Source organism: Barbatula barbatula, assembly GCF_947034865.1.
Source record: "Barbatula barbatula genome assembly, chromosome: 10".
NCBI lineage: Eukaryota > Metazoa > Chordata > Actinopteri > Cypriniformes > Nemacheilidae > Barbatula > Barbatula barbatula.
The window spans coordinates 14833892-14851109 of NC_136773.1; the positions used below are offsets into that span (position 1 = coordinate 14833892).

At 36.7% G+C, this 17218-nt stretch overlaps 2 protein-coding genes across 2 annotated transcripts; both read left to right on the forward strand.

Annotated features, from left to right (window-relative positions):
• Positions 1–529: 529 nt before the first annotated feature.
• rcn2 (reticulocalbin 2) lies at positions 530–2898 on the forward strand. Its single transcript, XM_079465463.1, has 8 exons — positions 530–654; positions 1045–1184; positions 1268–1370; positions 1447–1643; positions 1750–1863; positions 1949–2042; positions 2238–2380; positions 2498–2898. Exons 1-8 carry the CDS (start codon positions 609–611, stop codon positions 2639–2641), a joined length of 981 nt encoding a protein of 326 aa, XP_079321589.1. The 5' UTR covers positions 530–608; the 3' UTR covers positions 2642–2898.
• Positions 2899–4377: 1479 nt separating this feature from the next.
• pstpip1a (proline-serine-threonine phosphatase interacting protein 1a) lies at positions 4378–15713 on the forward strand. Its single transcript, XM_079465572.1, has 15 exons — positions 4378–4549; positions 5391–5491; positions 5749–5823; positions 5971–6005; positions 6376–6482; positions 6715–6777; positions 11512–11616; positions 11765–11810; positions 12244–12323; positions 12879–12977; positions 13479–13575; positions 13769–13856; positions 14191–14276; positions 14821–14930; positions 15161–15713. Exons 1-15 carry the CDS (start codon positions 4517–4519, stop codon positions 15290–15292), a joined length of 1257 nt encoding a protein of 418 aa, XP_079321698.1. The 5' UTR covers positions 4378–4516; the 3' UTR covers positions 15293–15713.
• Positions 15714–17218: the final 1505 nt, after the last annotated feature.

Consider the following 17218-nt stretch of genomic DNA (forward strand, 5'->3'; position numbering starts at 1 on the left):
CACTGATTAAATATTTAGATTTAATTTTTATTTAAAATTTGATTTTAATTTTTACAAGAAGGAGCAAAAAACAATTGTCACTCAATACAAATGCAAAAATAACTTGTGGATCTTTAACGGACATGAGGTCAAATTGAATGCGTTTGTTGCATAATGCTTAATCATTTTCAATTACAATCAAACTCGAGTTCACTAACTATTTGTGTCGTCCGTTGTCTCCAAAATGTGCCTACGCCTGGGTCAGTTTCCTAAGTGCGCACATTCTCCCGTCAAGTTTGCTTAGATCACAACCTTCGCGTGGAAAGTGGCGTACGCACTTTACCTGCCCCGATTTGTGCATACGTAACGTTTAGAAATGAGACCCCAGATAACAGAGCGACTGTTAATATTAAATAATGTACCTCAACCGAGCTTCGCTCAGGACAAAATACGTTTATCGTTCCCACAGTGTACTAATACGTAAGCACGTTTTGATCATTTTTTTATTTCCGATAGTTTATTAAATAATTAGCCTCTCCTCCAGCCCAACAGGTGGCGGTAGAGTGTTGAACACGCTAGAAACGGTTAAAGAGAGCAGCAGAAATGATGTTCTGTCAACCGGGCACACCATGGCAACAAACTCAGTCGAAAATTTGAATAATCCGCCTTTCAAAAGTAAGTGTTTTGTTTGCACACATGTGATTACTTTTCTCTTGTTTGCACACATATATATTTTCCTTTTCTCTTGTTTGCACACATATATATTTTCCTTTTCTCTTGTTTTCATACACTTTGGCATAAATTCACATTTCTCGAACTTTACTTAAAATATAGGATTCAGAGTTAGCGATGTGTTGCAGTATATTTCCTACAGTATCAGATAAACGACAGACTACGAAACACATGTAATATTCTGGCTATTGTGTGCGAGCATTTACATTTTAATGTGTTTTTCCTTTTTTGTACTTGTGAAGATAACGTGACATGGGGATGTAGCCCATCACAAGAGGGCACCAAAGATCTTCTTGTCAGCGGGCCTGAATTGTGTTTATTTGTATTTTTCAGCGTTGGCAATGAAAGACTCTTTTGTGTTATTGCTTCTGGTGTGTTGTGCATCAGGAGCTACTGGAAACCAAATTATCCAAGAAGACCATTTAGTCAAACACAATCATGAGCATAATGCAAAGGCCTTCCTTGGCTCAGAGGTATCTTCACCTTAATTTTGCATCACAATTATTTATCTTTAAAGTGACCCAATTTCAACCATCAACCCATTGATTTTTTTCAGGACAACAACGAAATACAGAAACTCATTCCAACTGACCAGCGTAAGAGACTGTTGGAGATAGTGGAAAAGATTGATACAGATTCTGATAAATATCTTTCACCAGGTCAGTTCTAATTTGGTGCAGATGTGTGAACATTTGCATTTATTAGAATAACAAAGCATCTCCAATAATTCTCTAGAGGAAATCACATTATGGATACAGAGAGTTTACAGAAGGTACGCGCTGGATGATGCTGAGGAACGTTTCCCCGAGTTTGACTCCAATAGCGATGGTCTGGTGTCTTGGGATGAATACAACATAGTTATGCATGGTCATACTGTGGAGGTGGATGAAGATGCTGTTCTTGATGACGCAGAGGAAGAATCCCTGAGATTTGTATGTTTTCCATGTCCAAACAGGCATAATATTCAGTAATGGTTTGTATTGTGGAATGACAAGTTGGGTCATGAGTCATAGGAAATGTTCTTTTGTCCACCCACAGCTCCATGCAAAGGAACAAAGACGTTATGACTATGCTGATATGGATAGCTCGGGTGGTTTGAATTTAACAGAGTTTCTAGCATTTACTCATCCATCTGAGGTGGACCACATGGCTGTAAGTATGAAGCAAAAATCCTAAATGTGATTATTGGTTACTCGTCGGTGATCATTCATACATGATTATTGCATTTTCCTCACAGGATTTTGCCATTGAAGATGTGCTTAGTGAATATGACTTGGATAAAGATGGATATATCAGCTTAAGTGAATTCATTGGAGATCTCCGAGAAAATGGTATGACTGTATATTGTCGTCACATATATAATTGACCATGCAGTTCTTTTCTCCATTTGAAAATAAATATTACTTCATAAAATAAATACGAAACTGTATACCTTGTAATCCATTGTAAATCAATTTAAATAAAGGTTGAAGACACAATGTACTGCATTCAGGAAAAAGTGTCAAGTTTATCTGTGTGCGTTTAAGAGCAGGACAATCCTTCAGAGTGGGAGGTTGAGGAAACCGTGCGCTTTACAGATCTGTACGACCAGGATAAAGATGGCAAACTAAACCGGGATGAACAGCTTAGCTGGGTTATTCCAAACAGCTATGGTCCTGCACGAGAAGAGGTGAGTCAAAGAATGCTGCTTCACAATGCTAATTTGTTTAAAGAAACCTTTGATAAACCTTTAAATAAAAAATAAATATATGATAATAATATTTATGTTTTCTTAAATGTTATGCAGGCTATTCATCTTATCACGGAAATGGACCAAGATGGTGATGAAAGGCTCTCAGTGACCGAGATTCTTAAAAACCAAGACACATTCATGCACAGTGAAGTCACAGATTATGGCCGACAGCTCCACGTGCCACATGATGAACTGTAATAATTTATAAATTGGAAGAATAAATCGTTTTGATGTGAAAACCATACTTGAGTTTTTATACATCGTTTTAATAAGATAACATTTTCTGTGGCGGTGCATTGAAAGTGTGTAGACATGTCAATAAATGTCCGTTTTTTGGGGGGGTACGAGCAGCGAAGCGCTAGAAACCTTTGTTTTGCTCAGATTTTTATTAGTGTTCGAGGACAAAGTGTATGTTTTATTCTTATTCTTTAAACCGTAAGGCTGACAGAGCTGAGATTCGGTTAGATGGTAGTAGTCTTGCTCACTCAGATACACGGAGCCAGCCAAATCGGTCCATAGGGGGTGCTACAGCGATCAAAAGACCTTATAACTCCTAAACCCTTTATCAAACACCCAAATGTTTGGTATCACTGGCTCAAGACGAAGAAAACCAATACTTTTATTTCAATAACCTAGGTTTTCCCCCGATTGGAACCAAACCAATGACGATTAATTCTGTGGAGTGCGAATGTAAATTTCAGTCACTAGGTGGCGCAAAAACTAAGTAGCATATTTAAATGGCCATAACTCGTGAACCTTTTGAGCTATCTTCATGGGGCTAGGACCATCTGTGTAGACCCTCAACCCAGGGTCACTTTAAAAAACTGCAATATAAAAGCTCTATGAACCCGTAAAGGGCTATAACAACGCAACCGTTTGCTCGATCGACTTATTTTGTTTAGTGTGTCTTCGTGTCATGCACCATGAATGTCTAAGGACTTTGGCGTATCTCAAAAAACATGGAGGTGATCAGCCAATGGAGTTTGAGTACTCATTAGACTGGGTTAACAAAGGCCTATCGAAACGACACTCGCTGGGCTTGTTCTATATGGGGAGGTTACGTACAAAATCTGAACACTAGGTGGCGCTAAAATCACAAATTTCTCATGTCTTTTGTTTGCCCAAACGATTGTGTATCACGTGACATTTATACCAAACATTAATAAAAAAACTACTTTTGCGAACTAGTCCAAGCAATTTCAACATTACCATCACTTTACAAATCTCTGGACTCCCTAGATCAATAATTATCAAAAACATTTTTTCATTTGCGTGACCGTAAAGGGTCCTTTATTATATTAACGAGAAAAGTGTACCTGAAAGCTCGCTACTCTGTAACAAATATTCCAATTGACTTGCCATTAAGTGCAATTATACATCTTATTACAATAAACAAGCATGCCAAATGTGATGGTGATCGGACAAGGGATACGTTTATTACTGTCAAAAATGTGAAATGTAGTTTGTTTTAATGTCTATAATAAATGAATAAATGCTAATCAGCCAGTCACCTGGCCGCAACTCAATCCATTAAGGCATCTAGACATGGTGAACACCACTTGCTGAAGTTCAAACCGAGCATCAAAATGGAGAAAAATGTTTATATTTAGGATGGGATATAGGCCTATTGATTTCCACACACTAGCTGAGGATAATTGCCAACCATGTCCATCTCTTAAGGACTACAGAATACCCATCTTTTGTCACCTACTGACAACCTACTTCTTGTTAGGTGTGAAAGACTGAACTGAGTTTTGGGGCTGCTTGAATGTATAGTAGGCTACCTTGCATGCTAAAAATGGCGTGGAAACAAAATATATTTTCCGAAAGCCCGAGAGTCACATGTATCTCGTATTCAAATGGCAGCCAAATGCGAGCGTATTATCTGTGAGGCAGTGCAGTCTGTGGTGACTGACATAATAGCTTCCTTATCTGAGTCAAACCTGAGCACCACAACCGTGTGCAACTTCTGGTTTCTTGCGTATGGCATTGCCTTACTTTCTTTCATTTACATTTCTTTGTTGTTCCTTCTGTGGGCCTGTCACCAATCTACCGTTGTGAATAGCATTCAGAATGACACCTTTACTCTTTAAAGATGCATTTTGGGTAAGTAAACCGATTGAAGGGTTTTGAGAATGTGATTTGTTTTGTGCACTGCAATTTAAATGCATTAATATTACAGTTTTGTGTAATTTTGTCACTGAGTGTTTTCTCTTTTTTGTGTATAGGTTTAGATTTGTACTAACAATAGGTGATTCAAATGGACACATTTTTAGTTGTAAGATATGAACACGTGGATATTTAATACTGTTTTAAAAGTGTAATTTTTTCATGTCCCATTTTTGAGTTCATTCAGCATTGTGATATTGTTATTAAACATTTATATGATTAGAAATATATACGCAGTATATACTGTATATAACATAATGGATAATATTTTTAAGACTATCAATATTTTTACAAAGGGTTACATTAAAGCTTTTGTCAGACACTTATCCAAAGGGACCTGCAATGCATTCCATTTATACATTTAGCATAAGCGTGTGTGTTTACCAGGGAATCGTTGAAAAATGTTTTTTGTTTATGATGCAAATTTTCAAATACAATAGGGAGCAATATATATAATTAACATTTTTAGAGGCAGTCTGCTACCACACATTTTTGTCAACTCCAAACATGCCCCAAAACGATTTTTAAATAATTTAATGCTTAATATTAAGCATTTTCCAGGGTCTCGGATTGAAAGCGCGAATGTAAATGTACATTTGCTACATACTCATTTCCTGGGGATAAAAATAGAAGCCCAACTAGAATAAACCACAATACGTTTCCAGAGAATCAGTGGCACATTTTGTTCTACATTGCAAAGCCAAAGAAGCAGTGTATTCTGAAAAATCAACAATGACGTTTATTAGCACAGAAAAATTTAATATCCTTTTGTTTTCAGAGCCTAGATTTTACCAGTAACATTGGATATGATAATCTTATCCAGAGACTATGTGATGGACGACGTGCTTGCAAAGACATGGAGGACCTCTTAAAAATGAGGTAACAATAGAAAAGAGTGTATTTATGTTCTTTTCTACAAAAACCTGACTGAGTTTTACCGAAAATAAAAGAAACATTGTAACCATAAATCGGCCATATAGTTGATCTATGGATTTTGCAGTAAAATGTTCATACATTTTCCCAAATAAATAAAACAGCATGACTACTTTGGTTTGCTATAATAAATCCATGTTAAAGGTTACGTAAGGGTGTTAAATGCTTATTGTGGTCCAGAAAACCAGTTCCATTTCTTATAGAGCTATGGCAGAGGAACGGTATGGCAAAGAACTAATTGCCATTGCACGCAAGACAGGAGGTCAAAGTGAAATTAGGTAAGCAGATATTTCCAAAAACAATTATTTATTGGCTTTTCATTTAGTGTCTTTTATGCTATAGTCTTTAATATTTTATACAATTGAGTTTAATTAAGTATAAATTGAAATGTATTGATATCATTTTTTATCTTGATGGTTGTATAGTACTTTGAAGGCATCATTTGACCAACTAAAAGCTCGTAAGTGACACCCCTTACATATTCACAGATTTCCTTAAAGGGACAGTTCACCCAAACATGGAAATTCTTTCATTATTTACTCCCAGTCAATTATTTACTTAATGTTGGTGACCAAACAAAATTGGGCCCCATTGACTGATATTGTATGGACACAAGACCACTGAAACATTTATCCGAAAATATATTATTTTGTTTTGCACAGAAGAAAGTCGTGCACATTTTGAATGTCACGAGGGTGAACAATTATGACTGAATCGTTTTTATTATTTATTATTTGGGTGAACTATCCCTTTAAACTGCATCAGCTTTAGCTACATTTTAATTCCTCGTTTTTAAAGACCTGTTGAATATGCTGTATTTTCTTACTTAGAAATGGAGAACATTGGGAATTTGCACGTTCAGCTGTCTGGAATGTTACGAGAGGAGGTGAAACGTATGGAACATTTCCGAGAACGTCAGAAGGAACAGAGAAAGAAGGTGTTGCTTCACGTGCCATCTCTTTATCTTTGGTTTGTCAGTATTTGTTACCCACAAACACAGGCCACAACACTCTTTTTTCACAAAAACATAGCTTGTGAATAATACCTGCAAGTTTGTGGTCAGTAAATGCTGACACAAATAAATGCTCATACCACGTTCCTCCTTTTTTTATAGCTCTCTATTATACGGTTTCCTTTGAAATGGTCCTTTTTATAATATCTCTTTACAGTTTGAGGGTGTCATGGAAAAAGTTCAGAAGATGAAGGTGTCGTTATATAAGAAAACCATGGATGTGAGTATTGCACTGTGACTCAAGTTTTATTGACTGCTGAATGTAACGTGTGTTTGCCTAAAAGAGAATGAAAGTAAAATAGCAGGAAGAGGAAGAATGAAATGAGAATGATTTAAATGATCAGTAAGTTTGTTAACCTGCAGGGCGTGGGGGCTGGGTCCTCTGAATGGTGTAACCGCCAGGCCTTAGGAAATATCACTTCTCTTGCAAAAGCGTATTTCTGTCTTTCTTGAGCGCACATTTGTGAACACTGCCACAATCACACGTTTCTTTTTTCAAACTTCGTTTTTTTCTCTTCCTCATATATTTGCAATTTCCTGAAAACGAACGCATGCTAGATTTCCGTTTTTGTAAGGCACATTAATATAACAATTTAAAACCAAAAATAAGCGTGCACAAAATCCAGTGTGTTGCCCCCCCCCATCATAAGAACATTGCGCTGTCTAATGTTCTTAATATATGTATGTATACCTAAACTAATTGTGTAATTAGAAAAATACAAACGCAAAGAATGCGTTTTAAATTTAAAAAGTTGAGTTCCCCCTCCCCTGCCTCACAGTGGTTTGGCCCACTGCCTGCTTTCCCACTCATCTCAACTTTGCTACACAACACTTAACTAAGGCGAGCGTTGCGGCTCAGATGGTTGTTGAAGTCCAGTAATAAGTTTATTTTATTCACTTTAAATGAAGTGATTATATTTAATATAGTTGATGCTGATTAATTAAAAATTATGATTACGATGTATTTTTCCATGAATCTGCTATGTTAGCGATTAAAACGTTACTTAGCTAGTTACATTTACATTACATTTAGTCTTTTAGCAGAAACTTTTATCCAAAGCGACTTACAAATAGTTCGGGGAGCAATAAGCGATATGTCATACAAAGAGCAATAGTAAAATAAGTGCTAATACAAAGTAACTAGTTTCAACAAAAGCTAGACCACTACCTGTTGAGAGAAAAGGGTTAGTGTACGTTTATTTTTTTTATTTGTCTGTCAAGTATTCGCCGAAGAGGTGTGTTTTAAGTAGTTCTTTGAAGGTTGTGAGTGGATGTGGTTGACCGGACCGCATCAGGAAGAATGTTCCACCAGGAAGGAGTTGTGAAGGAGAATGAGCGGGAAAGGGATTTAATGCCCTCATGAGAATGCATTTCAAGGCACTGCTCGTTTGCTGAACGCAGGGTTCTTGATGGAGTGTAGTAGGGTGTGAAAGTATGCGCGGCGCAGATCCAGTGATAGTCCTGTATGCAAACATCAGTGACTTGATCCTGTTACGGGCTTCAACCGGTAGCCAGTGGAGAGAGATGAAAAGGGGGGTCACATGAGCCCTTTTGGGCTGTTGGAAGACGAGGCGTGCTGCTGCGTTTTGAACCAGCTGAAGTGGTTTGATAGCCTTTGCAGGAAGGGCCTCACACACTGTAACTAACACACCGAAGCGGTTTCCCGTGCTTTGTTTTTTTTGTGGCAACCCGACATAATATTAACATTAACGGCCACAGTTAGCCACCGATCCTTGCCATTCAGTTTCCGTGTCGCACACATCCGGCGACAGTTAAGTGACTATGGCACTATTTAGCGAATTTCAGACCCCTTTTGTCCACAAAATGTGCACAGCTTTCAGTGGGAAAAGGTTGTTTTCTCAGCATCTATTTTGTGCAGTGTGTACTCGGCGGCGGTGCTCGAATTGAAGGAGGGATCGGGGGATCCAGGATCCCCATAAGAAGTAAAAAGTAGACTTAGGGGGTCCCTCAGTTTTTTTATTTGAGTAAATTCGTGCAATGAATTTGAGTACATTTCGTGAATTCATTATTTAAAATAACTTCTATAAAGTTTGTGTATAGGCAAGTGGTCATGTCTCGCCCCGCCCACCCCACGTCTAAAGACCGATAAGCGCAGGACATTGTTGACAAGACTGCTTGATAGGTGTCGCTCCGGTGGAGCTAACTTCAGCTAAAATTTGGAGAATCTTTCCACTATATTTATCAACTCCATGTCAGGGCTTTTGTATTCCTTTCGTAAATGATTATCAAGGCTGATAATCTCAGAGAAGATGAGTGACGGCTTTTTAGTAATTATAAATGGGGGTGCTTGTTGTGCGGTTTCTGTGCTATATATGATCCATTCAGAATGTGATAACTTGTTTTTCATGCTGCCAAGACCAACAGCTACATAGCCTACACGCTGGCAATTTTCGGGAATTACATTGGCATATAAATGCTGGATTCACTCTTGAAATACCTATGAGTGACATGTTGATAGCCATAGTATTTTTTTTAAAGATTTATTTTGGGGTGTTTTTGCCTTTATTTTAAACAGTTGTTATGTAGAGAGGACAGGAAGAGAAGTGGAGAGAGGGGGTGGGATCGGGAAAGGACCTTGAGCCGGGACTCGAACTCGGGTCGCCCGGAGCTCAACAGCGCTTGATAGCCATAGTTAGTTCTTAGTAGGACTGAAATGGTTGAATGGTCTGCTGACCGACAGACTCACTCAAATCAGTCCCTTGCCGCCCCCAACTTGACGTAACTATGTAAACTGCCCTGAAATCGTTGAAAAAATCACCACAACACGGTCTTGTCACAATTCATATTTTTTATATCTAAAAAGCAGGTTTCTTGGATTTAACGTCTTTTGGAAAAAACATTATTATCACAAAGTGTCAATCGTCCAGTTGTTTTAGGGAAAATAGTAAGTACTGCATAGGTTATTAATGCTAGAATTATTCTGTTGGACGTACACCACTGTTCAAAAGTCATTTCTGTTCAGCAAGCCGGTATTGATTTGATCCAAAATAAGCCTGTTCGTTTATGTAAGCCTTTTTTTAATAAATAGGATATAGTTATGCATATTATGATTAAATATATTGTGTATTTTGTATAAATTGTATATTGTGAGACTAACCCACACCAAAAAAAAGTCTTATGGTGGGGACCCCCAGAATTGAGCTCTGAGCTAAACATTCAGTTGACTGAAACTCTACGATTTTTTGACTGGATTATTTGTGTCCGCTTCAAAAATTGCTCTTTGTTATGTTTATGTTTGTTGTCCTCCCCTACTGTTAAATGAGATTTACGCCCATGCTTAGACCCCATTGACAACCATAGTAGGAAAAATGACAATGATAGTCAAAAGTGCCACAGAACTTTTTGCTTTCCTACATTCTTCCAAATATCTTCTTTTGTGTTTAACAGAACAAAGACATTTATATAGATTTGGAACAAACTGAGGGTGAGTAAATGAAGACAGAATTTCAATAGTAATTAAAGTGGGCGAATTTAAATATTCAATGGGCAATGTCGAACTTGTGGTGGTTTCACACATGGTTAAAGAACTGAACTTTAAAGACTAAAAAAACGGTTGATTTGATGGTTTGGTTAAAGAGGCAGATAACCTCAGGTATACAGAATGACCCTGTTTCACGTGGCACATTTATCAAAAGCTATTTTTTTAGTGTGTATTTCCTGGAAACCTTCAGAAACCCATGTAAGCTGTACTCTAAATAAGCATATTGTATGAAGAACAAAATATATGAAGTGTGTATTTAATGTGTGTTATAGAGAGAAAAGGTTCGATCACATTTCATTTGTTTATTGCGGTTGTCATGTTGTGCCGTACACAATGTTTTTTGGTGGCTCGATAAAAGAGGAGGTTCTAGAGGAAAATTACCACAAACATTACAAAAACCTAAAAAGTACCAGGAAGTTCAGGCTGCCTCTGCAATTTATTAACAATTTGTTAATGTTCAGGAACAGAAATCATGTTGATTTAATGGGTGGATGTTTTAACTGGTGATTGGTTATTTGGTTATGAAGCAAAGTAATATTTGTGTACTTAGTGTTATTACAAAGGAGATTTCAATGTGAAAAAATACCATGCACTGTGAGAAATTACATCCAGTTCTATCCACTGGATATGTTTTACATGAAATCTTATTTTCTAATTGTAAGTGTTTCTTAGTATAGGGTGAATGTGAAATCTCACATGTTAGATGTATTTCTAATCTGATATATATATATATATATATATATATATATATATATATACTGTGGCACCAAAATAGTAAAACAAAAGTAAATAGAATTGAATAATCTGTATGATGCCCCTCTTGCCATTTGATGTGATGTGCAAACACGTGCAGTTACCATACTTTTCTATACTAATGTCTTTAAGGCATGTTTTAGCAACCAGAGTTGTAAAGTTCATCATCTTAAATGGAAAGTCGGTTAGTGTTACTTTTCCGCTGATGTAATCATCTGAATATGAAACTCAGTCTTAAGGTGTTATAGTATAGAGTCTCAGATGCAAGAGCACCCGGAATTGACATCTGCAGCAAGTTTTCCATTCCTCTTTCATAGATATAAAGTCTCTAGAGACCACAAAGAAGCTGCTTCAGAAGGCATGGCTAATAAAATATTACCATTAGCAATAGTCTAAAATAAGAGAATGCTTTATATTAAAATAGCCATAAATAAGCCATACCATTACTAATACTGTATATGAGTCTGAACATATTGATAGTATCTGTGTATGATTTCATTACGTGAAAGTTTCAGTTTTACCAAAGTAATGCAATGTAATCATTTCTGTGCTGTTTATATGATCAGATAATTGAGTTTAGTTATTAAATAGTAATTCTATTCGCCTAATAGTTTGCAGGTTATAATAAACAGACAATAATAAAGTCTAGGTAAAACAGAGTCTCACCTTGTTTCCTTATACCTTTTTTGCTCCTCCCAGTCGAAGCGGACATATGTACAGAGATGCAAAGAGGCTGATGAAGCTGAAATGACTGCAGAAAAGATCAACAGTACACCCACCGTAACCCCCAAACAATCTGAAAGGGTACATTGGGATTATTATGAACAATATAAAATAAAGAATGAATTAGTTCTCTGTGATTATGCAATAATTTGCTAACAGTGCTGATATTTTTTTGCTGCTACAATTTATTAGTTTGAATTTTGACCTGTGTTGTTTCCTTTGCCCACAGATACAAAGCAAAGCAAAACAGTGTAGAGACGCAGCCACAGATGCAGGTGAGAAACACACACGCTGCTGAATCCACAAGACTTACAGTGAATGAATTGCCACAAATGACACTATATAGCATTGTATAATATAACATCTTCCGGTTGCTTTAGAGTTACTAGTTTCATAAATGTGTAGACTGTTGCTCTTCAAATAAAATCATCAACCAATGGCGCTGTGAAGATTACAGATGGTCCTGGTACATAAACTCCCACAATTTGATCCATATGGAAATCTCGCAAGTCATCTACTGTATATATCACCAATTTGTATACTTGCCTGCCGAACACAACTTGTTTTGAAACTTTGTTTTTATATGCAACTTGTCAACAACAGTAGGTGTATATTAGTCCATACCTAAAAACCCCCGAAAATATGCACAATTCATATTACACTAAACATTTCCAATGCAAAAAATGTGTTTTTGTTACTGCTTCACAGAGAAACAGTACATGTCAAACATTGAGCAGTTGGATAAGATCCGTCAGGAATGGGAGATGTCACATGTGTGCACATGTGAGGTAAACGCACACTCACACACTCACATACACACTCACCTCTCTATATCTGTTTTCCTGTACGAGTTCTTTCGCTGAGTTCATATTCAAATCAACTTCCCTTTTTGACTTTTATTTTACCTACAATGCACCACAAGCCACAACTACAAAAAATTAACTGTGAAAGACACTTTGGCTTATACTGAACAGGTAGACTCATAACCTCCAATGATCATTGCACGCAACGTTCTATTTAACAATGAACTGTGGGTACAACAGTGTGGCCAAACCTACATTTCTGTGCATGCAATTACGCTCATTTAAATGCTTAAACATTGTTTTATGTAACATAACATAAATTAACTGTTAGAATGTTTAAATTCTAAAAATATGTTTTATTTCACATGTATTAGTCTTTAAGATGTTTGTTTAACATTTTGAGGAAGTTCTGTTGGTTATTTTGTTATAACGTTTGCCTACTGAAAACGGAAGTGGTGGACCAACATTGTAAACATCTTGCAAAATGGTCATATTTTTATCATGATATTTTAATTTTTTGTGTTCTGTGAATTTCTCCAGGTCTTCCAGCAGCAGGAAGATGATCGCATAAACATTCTGAGGAATGCTATTTGGGTCCATTGTAACCATTTCTCCTTGCAATGCGTAAAAGATGACGAGGTCAGTGTGTTTTATTATTACAATACTTTCATAAGGAAGCTCTGGAGTACAGCATTATTTGTCATGGCTATATTGAGTTTTTCTTTTTGAGGATCTTTTGACAGAAATGCAATATAATATGCATAACTATGTCTTCATATGTGCATAAAGAGCTTACAGAATGAAGCGTTATGTTTTTATGACCTTAGAATTACATGTAATTCGCCATGTTGATTCTACAGCAGCCTTAAAAACGGACAAACTGCTCTACAGAGCAGTAAATATGTTATCTCTTTTAGCAAAGACATATTAGTTCTGTGTCAGCCACCGTAGTGCTTTGAAATGGAGGGCGAGTGAGCTGTTGGTTGCTACTCACAACCTCACCACTAGATGATTGCTAAAATTCATACACTGGACCTTTAATTCCAAATATGAAATGTATTGAATTTGTCATCAAAATAGTTGCAGTAAGAACAATCTTGAAGCGTTTAACCAATGGTCTAATATAACCATTTTCTGCAGTGTTATGAGGACGTAAGGTCGACTCTAGAAATATGTGACATCACTGAGGATATCAACTGTTTCATTAAAATGAAAAGCACGGGCACCACTCCTCCAGGTACTTCTTTATTTGTCAAAACTGTATCTTTACAGTAGAATACTATGGTACACGTGCTTAGCAATTCAAGCAGAGCCTTTGCCAAACCACCATCGTGACATGGTGTAGTTTAATCACTGTTCTCATGATATGATCAGAACAAAGTGATGTAGTCTATTTGCTTATTCAAACTGTGTCCAAAATGTGCCCATAGCACCCATTGTATTCGAGAACTACTATGATAAAGAACCCACAGCAGACAGCAATGGCATGCCTCGCTTTGGAGGAGGTGTGATGAAGAGGTGTGTTTTCTTCCACCGGTTATGTGCAAAACTATATTGTGTATTTGCTATGCTGACAAAACATGTAAACAATGGAGTAATGTTGGAGGCTCAGTACTTTTTATAGAGATTTACCTCATTTATAACTGTTTGTGTTCTGTGTGAAGTCACTAGTTTGGCAATACCACAGAAGACACATGCATCAAGCTACACACTGTCACATATTGTAAAGTGGACATCTTAAAATGTCTTTAAAATGTGTGTTAAAAAAGACTTTAATTCTTGTTTTAATACCCTGAGCGTGCATGAAAGGGTTAATGTATAGTGTTTTACAAGTCCTTTTTGTTTTTGAAAGGTTTTCGAATCTCTTGCAAGGCAATTGTGCTATTGGTACGAGGAATAATACTCTTGAGTACACTCCGGCATCAGCGCCACCTTCTGGTGTGTATCCTATTTCATGTCACATTTTCTATCACATTATGCTCCATTTATAAAGGCATAGTTCACCCACAAATGAAATTATATTTGATAGGAAGATATTTGGAAGTAACCAGCATTTCTTCGACCCCATCGACTACCATAGTAGGAAAAATTGCTTATATTATTTTCTGTTGAACACAAAAGAAGATATTTTAAAGAATGTATGACAGCAAACAGTTCTGGGACACTTTTGACTACCATTGACTATGGTAGACATTGGGGTTCAAGAAATGTTTGGTTACAAGCATTCTTCCACAATATCTTTCTCTGTGTTCATCAGAACAAATAAATGTATACAGGTCTGCGACAATTATACAGTGACAAACAGAATTTTCATTTTTTGGGCAAACTATCCCTTTAATATCTTGTGCTATTGCTTGCTTTCATGGTAGATGGTTGATGTTACAGTATTTGCCAGCAGATGGCACTTCAGCTTGCTTTTTAATTAACTAGTATTTTAAAACTTTTAATTTAAAGATAAAAATGCTGTTCAAATTTTCACCAGACCACGCAGATGGGGTGTATGCCTCCATACCTGGATTTCCACAACAAACTCCAAACGATAATGCTGCGCAAGGTGAAAAATACCAGGCTCTGTATGACTACAATGCTCAGGTAAGACAATCTTATGGAGGTAAAATGAGATAAGAACGCTTTAATAACATTTACATTCACTTAAAGTGTATAAAGTACACGGACAAATTAAGCCCACTTTAAAAACTTAAGTTAATGTTAAAAGTCAATATTTGATCAGACTAAATGATAATTGTCCTTTCTCACAAAATTTAAGATGTAAATATCCTGTTTTTAACAATAGTTGACTGTACAAAGCTATGTGTCCGCAGGGCCCTGATGAGTTCTCCGTCTCTACTGGGGAAGTGGTACTGGTGGTGGAGAAGGGAGAAGATGGCTGGTGGATGGTGGAGAGGAACGGACAGACTGGACTGGTGCCAGGTTCCTATCTGTTCAAGATCTGAATTCAGAGCTGGAGCGGACCACAGAACACTGAAAAGTCTCTCACTGTCCTCAAACGCCCTTTAATAACAGAGTGCTTAGGAGAATTTCTGTTTGCTGATCAGCATTTTGCAGTAGCACATCCATATGGGTCACAGAAATCTTACATCAGCTGTAATACAGTGACATTCAATTATTCAGTATACTTTGCTATCATTATTATTGTGATAGGGATTTATATTTATTGTAACAATTATCTATTGTAAATAACACCATGCGAATGTATGACACATTTGTAGGGAGTACAGATGTGCGATGATTTTAGTTAAGAGAGATGACACTGATTCTGCACATGCATGTTTATACTGTATATATTTGTTCAGCATTTTATTGTTTATCATTTGGGTGGCATAATTTGCACAATAAAGCCGTATAAAGACTGTTCCCTTTATGTTGCCATCGACTTAATATGACCGGCGTGAAAATCCACTTGTAAAGTTAATTGACTGGTTTTTACATAAAATCATTTCACATAATCTAAAGAATATTCCATAAAAATATAATTTTGATATCTTTTATTTTGACTAAGACTATGTCAAATATTGAAATGAATGTTTAGGATGTCAATCTTCATAATATTTGTGCAAAATAATAAAAAAACGTAGTGTGAAGAAAATAATTAGTTTCACATCAATAAACACTTTGATGTATACTTCAACAGATTTAAGCCTGCATTTACAGAGAGGGGAACAAATATCCAGGATATTTTAACATTTTACAAAAGTCAGAAATACAGTTACATGGGTTTGAATTGATGTTATAGTTAGCAAAAATATTTAATCTTTTAAATTTGAACCGACTCACCTTCCCAGTCTCAAATTCCAATGTGATGAAGCAGCACGGTCCTGTATGAGCGTTAAAGGGCTCAAATGGCGCGAATACGTTTGTTTCTGTTTCTTTGGTTTGTTATAAATTGCCCATGCATATATTAGACACATCAAACTGAAAAAAAGTAAGTGTCGGAAACAAAAGATGCATTTTATCTAAAAGTGAATGCTCACCCAGACCTGCCTGAAACGCCTTGTGTAACCACAACCCCAAAAAACTATGTGTTTCATAGTTCGTGGTATGATTTGACTAAGAATCTGTCGATGTTTATGATTTGACTAAGAATCGAAATGTTTACGCATGTAAGGTGGTCATACCTGTCAGTACAATTGCCTGGAACCTGATGTTCCAAATATGGTAAGAGGCTTGACATTTCTGTCACATGCTTGCAGTATTAAGTAGGAAATGGTTAACCGGCCAAACATAGCACACCTCACATTTCAGAGCAATGAGCAACAAGATTGCTAAACGATGAATGTAGTTAAGACTAAGGTCACAAACTTGGAACCAAGTACTAAGTACTTCAGAAAACACAGGGAATTCAATATTTTGAAGGCACATTTGAAATGTATGCAGAGATTTGATGATAACCAGAACATAGTAAACCTACAGCAAGCTTTTTCCTTATCGGGCATCTGGTTAAAGAGGCTCACGTTGCTGTTTCAGAGATCCTGTTTCAAATCTATGAAGTCCTGGTTGGTTGTAATAATTAAGGTATTGAAAAACAGGAATCCAATAAAACAAACACTGACTTTTCAACAGAAATTGTTACCATTTATCCTACTAGTATATCAAAGCACATAAATGTTAAAAAGAGATTCAAGAGTGAAAGTATGTTATTTAGCAAGACCACAACAGTGAGCAGATGGAACACATCCCCCTCCATGGGAAAGGTCTGACCCTTGACCCTGTTTCACACTATAAAGAGTTTAGGCTTGTCTGACCGAATAACGCCTCTCAAACAATGCATCATTGAACCATCAATGACACGTCTGAACGGCTGTGGACTATGTAATTCCTCAAGTCAAGTCTGAGACATAAGACTGTGGGTATAGCAATGC